General features: G+C 45.7%; 1 protein-coding gene across 1 annotated transcript in view; it reads left to right on the top strand.

Moving 5' to 3' along the window:
• The first annotated feature begins 3291 nt into the window (after positions 1–3291).
• Positions 3292–7749, top strand: part of PPP5C (protein phosphatase 5 catalytic subunit) — a 130671-nt gene continuing 126213 nt past the window's right edge. Inside the window, exon 1 of the mRNA XM_053688813.1 lies at positions 3292–3493. Within this exon, the coding sequence (XP_053544788.1) occupies positions 3304–3493 (190 nt within the window). The 5' untranslated portion in view covers positions 3292–3303. The remainder of the gene's footprint in view (positions 3494–7749) is intronic.

Genomic DNA, 7749 nt, shown 5'->3' with positions numbered 1-7749 from the left:
CAGTGGTTACTTTATAAGTGACAGTCACAGTGGTTACCTTATAAGTGACAGTCACAGTGATTACCATATAAATGACAGTCACAGTGATTACCATATAAATGACAGTCACAGTGATTACCTTATAAATGACACTCACAGTGGTTACCATATAAATGACAATCACAGTGATTACCTTATAAATGAGAGTCACAGTAGGAACCTTATAAATGACAGTCACAGTGGTTACCGTATAAATGACAGTCACGGTGATTACCTTATAAATGACAGTCACAGTGACTACCTTATAAATGACACTCACAGTGATTACCATATAAATGACAGTCACAGTAGTTACCTTAAAAGTGACAGTCACAGTGATTACCATATAAATGACAGTCACAGTGATTACCATATAAATGACAGTCACAGTAGTTACCTTATAAGTGACAGTCACAGTGATTACCTTATAAATGACACTCACAGTGGTTACCATATAAATGACAATCACAGTGATTACCTTATAAATGAGAGTCACAGTAGGAACCTTATAAATGACAGTCACAGTGGTTACCGTATAAATGACAGTCACAGTGATTACCTTATAAATGACAGTCACAGTGACTACCTTATAAATGACACTCACAGTGGTTACCATATAAATGACAGTCACAGTGATTACCTTATAAATGACACTCACAGTGATTACCTTATAAATGGCAGTCACAGCGGTTACCTTATAAATGACAGTCACACTGATTACCTTATAAATGACAGTCACAGTGGTTACCATATAAATGACAGTCACAGTGATTACCTTATAAATGGCAGTCACAGTGGTTACCTTATAAATGACACTCACAGTGGTTACCTTATAAATGACAGTCACAGTGGTTACCTTATAAATGACAGTCACAGTGATTACTTTATAAATGACAGACACAGTGGTTACCTTATAAATGACAGACACAGTGATTACTTTATAAATGACAGTCACAGTGGTTACCATATAAAAGACAGTTACAGTGGTTACCTTATAAGTGACAGTCACAGTGATTACCTTATAAATGACACTCACAGTGGTTACCTTATAAATGACACTCACAGTGATTACCATATAAGTGACAGTCACAGTGATTACCTTATAAATGACAGTCACAGTGGTTACCTTATAAATAACAGTCACAGTGATTACTTTATAAATGACAGTCACAGTGGTTACCATATAAAAGACAGTTACAGTGGTTACCTTATAAGTGACAGTCACAGTGATTACCTTATAAATGACACTCACAGTGGTTACCTTATAAATGACAGTCACAGTGATTACCGTATATGTGACAATCACAGTGATTACCTTATAAATGACAGTCACAGTGGTTACCTTATAAATGACAGTCACAGTGGTTACCATATAAAAGACAGTTACAGTGATTACCTTATAAATGACAGACACAGTGGCTACCTTATAAGTGACACTCACAGTGGTTACCTTATAAATGACAGACACAGTGGCTACCTTATAAGTGACAGTCACAGTGGTTACCTTATAAATGACAGTCACAGTGATTACCTTATAAATGACAGTCACAGTGGTTACCATATGACAGTCACAGTGGTTACCTTATAAATGACAGTCACAGTGGTTACCTTATAAGTGACAGTCACAGTGGTTACCTTATAAGTGACAGTCACAGTGGTTACCTTATAAATGACACTCACAGTGGTTACTTTATAAATGACAGTCACAGTGGTTACCTTATAAATGACAGTCACAGTGATTACTTTATAAATGACAGTCACAGTGGTTACCTTATAAATGACAGACACAGGGTTACCTTATAAATGACAGTCACAGTGGTTACCTTATAAATGACAGTCACAGTGATTACTTTATAAATGACAGTCACAGTGGTTACCTTATAAATGACAGTCACAGTGATTACTTTATAAATGACAGTCACAGTGGTTACTTTATAAATGACAGTCACAGTGATTACCTTATAAATGACAGTCACAGTGGTTACCTTATAAATGACAGTCTCAGTGGTTACCATATAAGTGACAGTCACAGTGGTTACCTTATAAATGACAGTCACAGTGGTTACCATATAAATGACAGTCACAGTGGTTACCTTATAAGTGACAGTCACAGTGGTTACTTTATTAATGACAGTCACATTGGTTACCATATAAGTGACAGTCACAGTGGTTACCTTATAAATGACAGTCACAGTGGTTACCATATAAATGACAGTCACAGTGGTTACCTTATAAGTGACAGTCACAGTGGCTACCTTATAAATGACAGTCACAGTGGTTACCATATAAATGACAGTCACAGTGGTTACCATATAAATGACAGTCACAGTGAGTACCTTATAAATGAGAGTCACAGTGGTTACCTTATAAATGAGAGTCACAGTGGTTACCATATAAATGACAGTCACAGTGGTTACCTTATAAATGACAGTCACAGTGGTTACCATATAAATGACAAACACAGTGGTTACCATATAAATGACAGTCACAGTGGTTACCATATAAATGACAGTCACAGTGAGTACCTTATAAATGAGAGTCACAGTGGTTACCTTATAAATGAGAGTCACAGTGGTTACCTTATAAATGACAGTCACAGTGGTTACCTTATAAATGAGAGTCACAGTGGTTACCTTATAAATGACAGTCACAGTGGTTACCTTATAAGTGACAGTCACAGGGGTTACCTTATAAATGACAGTCACAGTGATTACCTTATAAGTGACAGTCACAGGGGTTACCTTATAAATGACAGTCACAGTGGTTACCATATAAATGACAGTCAAGGTGGTTACCTTATAAGTGACCGTCACAGTGGCTACCTTATAAATGAGAGTCACAGTGGTTACCTTATAAATGAGAGTCACAGTGGTTACCATATAAATGACAGTCACAGTGGTTACCATATAAATGACAGTCACAGTGGTTACCTTATAAGTGACAGTCACAGGGGTTACCATATAAATGACAATCAGCATAAACCACTGTGAGTGAACATTAAGAACAAGAAAGCTGCAAAATGTTTAGTTTTTAAAGTTGATTAAAAAATAAAAAAAAAGCTTTGAGTGGAGGTCACATGTTTCCTGTATAGAGTCAGTGGAGGTCACGTGTTTCCTGTATAGAGTCAGTGGAGGTCACGTGTTTCCAGTCTAGAGTGGAGCTCCAGTCTGCAGATAGACTACTTTCTGCCATCTACTGTTTACCAACCACTCCATTGCGGCTTCTTCTGACAAACACAATATGGCCGCCGCCTGTAATGCGTTCTCAAGCTTATCCCAATAACTCATGATGCCATCTACAACATGGCCGCTTCCATACCCAATATGGCCACCGTGCGTCGCTGTGCTGATGACGCTTCTGGCCGGCGGGAAGATGGCGGAGGGCGAGCGGGTGGCTGAGACCGGAGGAGAAGAAGCGGTCATCGACCATAGTGCTGCGGAGGAGCTAAAGGAGCGAGCTAACGAGTACTTCCGTGGTACGTGCGTGTCGGTTACACGCGGTGTCAGTGTGCACGTGTACCGTTATCTTCTGCTTGCTGTGCTCCTGCAGCCGCCCTCACAGTCTGGTACTAAATATGTATGTGCCCCTAAGTGTCCTGCTGTGCGGGTCACCAGCACCCCTAGGCATTCTGTATGTCCCTAGGTATTCTGTATGTCCCTGGTGCCCTTAGGCAATCTGTATATCACTGGTGTCCCTAGGCATTCTGTATGTCCCTGGTGTTACCCTAGGCATTCTGTATGTCCCTGGTGTTACCCTAGGCATTCTGTATGTCACTGGTGCCCCTAGGCATTCTGTATGTCCCTGGTGTCCCTAGGCATTCTGTATGTCCCTGGTGTTACCCTAGGCATTCTGTATGTCACTGGTGCCCCTAGGCATTCTGTATGTCCCTGGTGTCCCTAGGCATTCTGTATGTCACTGGTGTTACCCTAGGCATTCTGTATGTCACTGGTGTCCCTAGGCATTCTGTATGTCCCTGGTGTTACCCTAGGCATTCTGTATGTCCCTGGTGTCCCTAGGCATTCTGTATGTCCCTGGTGTCCCTAGGCATTCTGTATGTCCCTGGTGTTACCCTAGGCATTCTGTATGTCCCTGGTGTCCCTAGGCATTCTGTATGTCCCTAGGCATTCTGTATGTCCCTGGTGTTACCCTAGGCATTCTGTATGTCCCTGGTGTTACCCTAGGCATTCTGTATGTCCCTGGTGTCCCTAGGCATTCTGTATGTCCCTGGTGTCCCTAGGCATTCTGTATGTCACTGGTGTTACCCTAGGCATTCTGTATCTCCCTGGTGTCCCTAGGCATTCTGTATGTCACTGGTGTTACCCTAGGCATTCTGTATGTCCCTGGTGTCCCTAGGCATTCTGTATGTCACTGGTGTTACCCTAGGCATTCTGTATGTCCCTGGTGTTACCCTAGGCATTCTGTATGTCCCTGGTGTTACCCTAGGCATTCTGTATGTCACTGGTGTTACCCTAGGCATTCTGTATGTCCCTGGCGCCCCTAGGCATTCTGTATGTCCCTGGCGCCCCTAGGCATTCTGTATGTCACTGGTGTTACCCTAGGCATTCTGTATGTCCCTGGTGTTACCCTAGGCATTCTGTATGTCCCTGGTGTTACCCTAGGTATTCTGTATGTCCCTGGTGTCCCTAGGCATTCTGTATGTCACTGGTGTTACCCTAGGCATTCTGTATGTCCCTGGTGTTACCCTAGGCATTCTTTATGTCACTGGTGTTACCCTAGGCATTCTGTATGTCACTGGCGCCCCTAGGCATTCTGTATGTCCCTGGCGCCCCTAGGCATTCTGTATGTCCCTGGCGCCCCTAGGCATTCTGTATGTCACTGGTGTTACCCTAGGCATTCTGTATGTCACTGGTGTTACCCTAGGCATTCTGTATGTCACTGTTGTCCCTAGGCATTCTGTATGTCCCTGGTGTTACCCTAGGTATTCTGTATGTCCCTGGTGTCCCTAGGCATTCTGTATGTCACTGGTGTTACCCTAGGCATTCTGTATGTCACTGTTGTCCCTAGGCATTCTGTATGTATCTGGTGTTACCCTAGGCATTCTGTATGTCCCTGGTGTCCCTAGGTATTCTGTATGTATCTGGTGTTACCCTAGGCATTCTGTATGTCCCTGGTGTCCCTAGGCATTCTGTATGTCACTGGTGTTACCCTAGGCATTCTGTATGTCACTGTTGTCCCTAGGCATTCTGTATGTCCCTGGTGTTACCCTAGGTATTCTGTATGTCCCTGGTGTCCCTAGGCATTCTGTATGTCACTGGTGTTACCCTAGGCATTCTGTATGTCACTGTTGTCCCTAGGCATTCTGTATGTCCCTGGTGTTACCCTAGGCATTCTGTATGTCCCTGGTGTCCCTAGGCATTCTGTATGTCCCTAGGCATTCTGTATGTCCCTGGTGTTACCCTAGGCATTCTGTATGTCCCTGGTGTTACCCTAGGCATTCTGTATGTCCCTGGTGTTACCCTAGGCATTCTGTATGTCCCTGGTGTTACCCTAGGCATTCTGTATGTCCCTGGTGTTACCCTAGGCATTCTGTATGTCACTGGTGTTACCCTAGGCATTCTGTATGTCACTGTTGTCCCTAGGCATTCTGTATGTCCCTGGTGTTACCCTAGGTATTCTGTATGTCCCTGGTGTCCCTAGGCATTCTGTATGTCACTGGTGTTACCCTAGGCATTCTGTATGTCACTGTTGTCCCTAGGCATTCTGTATGTATCTGGTGTTACCCTAGGCATTCTGTATGTCCCTGGCGCCCCTAGGCATTCTGTATGTCCCTGGCGCCCCTAGGCATTCTGTATGTCCCTGGCGCCCCTAGGCATTCTGTATGTCCCTGGCATTACCCTAGGCATTCTGGATGTCCCTGGCATTACCCTAGGCATTCTGGATGTCCCTGGCGTTACCCTAGGCATTCTGTATGTCCCTGGTGTCCCTAGGTATTCTGTATGTCCCTGGCGTTACCCTAGGCATTCTGGATGTCCCTGGCGTTACCCTAGGCATTCTGGATGTCCCTGGTGTCCCTAGGCATTCTGGATGTCCCTGGCGTTACCCTAGGCATTCTGGATGTCCCTGGCGTTACCCTAGGCATTCTGGATGTCCCTGGCGTTACCCTAGGCATTCTGGATGTCCCTGGCGTTACCCTAGGCATTCTGGATGTCCCTGGCGTTACCCTAGGCATTCTGGATGTCCCTGGCGTTACCCTAGGCATTCTGGATGTCCCTGGCGTTACCCTAGGCATTCTGGATGTCCCTGGCGTTACCCTAGGCATTCTGGATGTCCCTGGCGTTACCCTAGGCATTCTGGATGTCCCTGGCGTTACCCTAGGCATTCTGGATGTCCCTGGCGTTACCCTAGGCATTCTGGATGTCCCTGGCGTTACCCTAGGCATTCTGGATGTCCCTGGCGTTACCCTAGGCATTCTGGATGTCCCTGGCGTTACCCTAGGCATTCTGGATGTCCCTGGCGTTACCCTAGGCATTCTGGATGTCCCTGGCGTTACCCTAGGCATTCTGGATGTCCCTGGCGTTACCCTAGGCATTCTGGATGTCCCTGGCGTTACCCTAGGCATTCTGGATGTCCCTGGCGTTACCCTAGGCATTCTGGATGTCCCTGGCGTTACCCTAGGCATTCTGGATGTCCCTGGCGTTACCCTAGGCATTCTGGATGTCCCTGGCGTTACCCTAGGCATTCTGGATGTCCCTGGCGTTACCCTAGGCATTCTGGATGTCCCTGGCGTTACCCTAGGCATTCTGGATGTCCCTGGCGTTACCCTAGGCATTCTGGATGTCCCTGGCGTTACCCTAGGCATTCTGGATGTCCCTGGCGTTACCCTAGGCATTCTGGATGTCCCTGGCGTTACCCTAGGCATTCTGGATGTCCCTGGCGTTACCCTAGGCATTCGGGATGTCCCTGGCGTTACCCTAGGCATTCGGGATGTCCCTGGCGTTACCCTAGGCATTCGGGATGTCCCTGGCGTTACCCTAGGCATTCGGGATGTCCCTGGCGCCCATTCGGTATGTTACTAGAATCCGTAAGCATTCTTTATGCCGCAAATGCCCTTAGGCATTCGTTATTTCACCAGTGCTTCTAGGCATTCCATTTGTAAGTAGTTCCATAGGCGGCATGTATGTCGCCAGCGCCTCTAGCATTACCATTACCCATATCTCATTATCGCTCTGTGGCATTCCACATATCTCACTAGTGCCCCAAGACATTCTGTAAAGCGTCCTTAGGCAGTTTATAAGTCACATACCCCTTTTGTTCCTTTTCACACCTGTGCCCCTAGGCTTTCCGTAGGTCACATGCCTTTAGGGAATTCTGTATGCCACCAGCATCCCTAGCCATTCAGTGTGTCACCAGCCCCTAGGAATTCTATATGTCACTAGTGTCCCAAGGCCTTCTGTATGTCACTAGTGCCCCTAGGCATTTTGTATGTCACTAGTGCCCCTTAGGAATGCAGTGCGTCACCAGTGGTCTTAGAAGAACTTTATATGTCACCAGGACCCCTAGACATTCCATATTTAACTTGTCCCTAGTGATTCTGTTCATCACCCAAAGCCATAGGCATTGTATTAGTTGCCTGCTCCCCTGGTCACTGTATTAGTTGCCTGCTCCCCTGGTCACTGTATTAGTTGCCTGCTCCCCTGGTCACTGTGTTAGTTGCCTGCTCCCCTGGTCACTGTGTTAGTTGCCTGCTCCCCTGGTCACTGTATTAGTTGC

The sequence above is a fragment of the Bombina bombina genome, chromosome 7 (genome assembly GCF_027579735.1).
Source record: "Bombina bombina isolate aBomBom1 chromosome 7, aBomBom1.pri, whole genome shotgun sequence".
Classification (NCBI taxonomy): domain Eukaryota; kingdom Metazoa; phylum Chordata; class Amphibia; order Anura; family Bombinatoridae; genus Bombina; species Bombina bombina.
The sequence above is the reverse complement of the archived record's forward strand: the minus strand, read 5'-3'. Positions and strand labels throughout refer to the sequence as shown.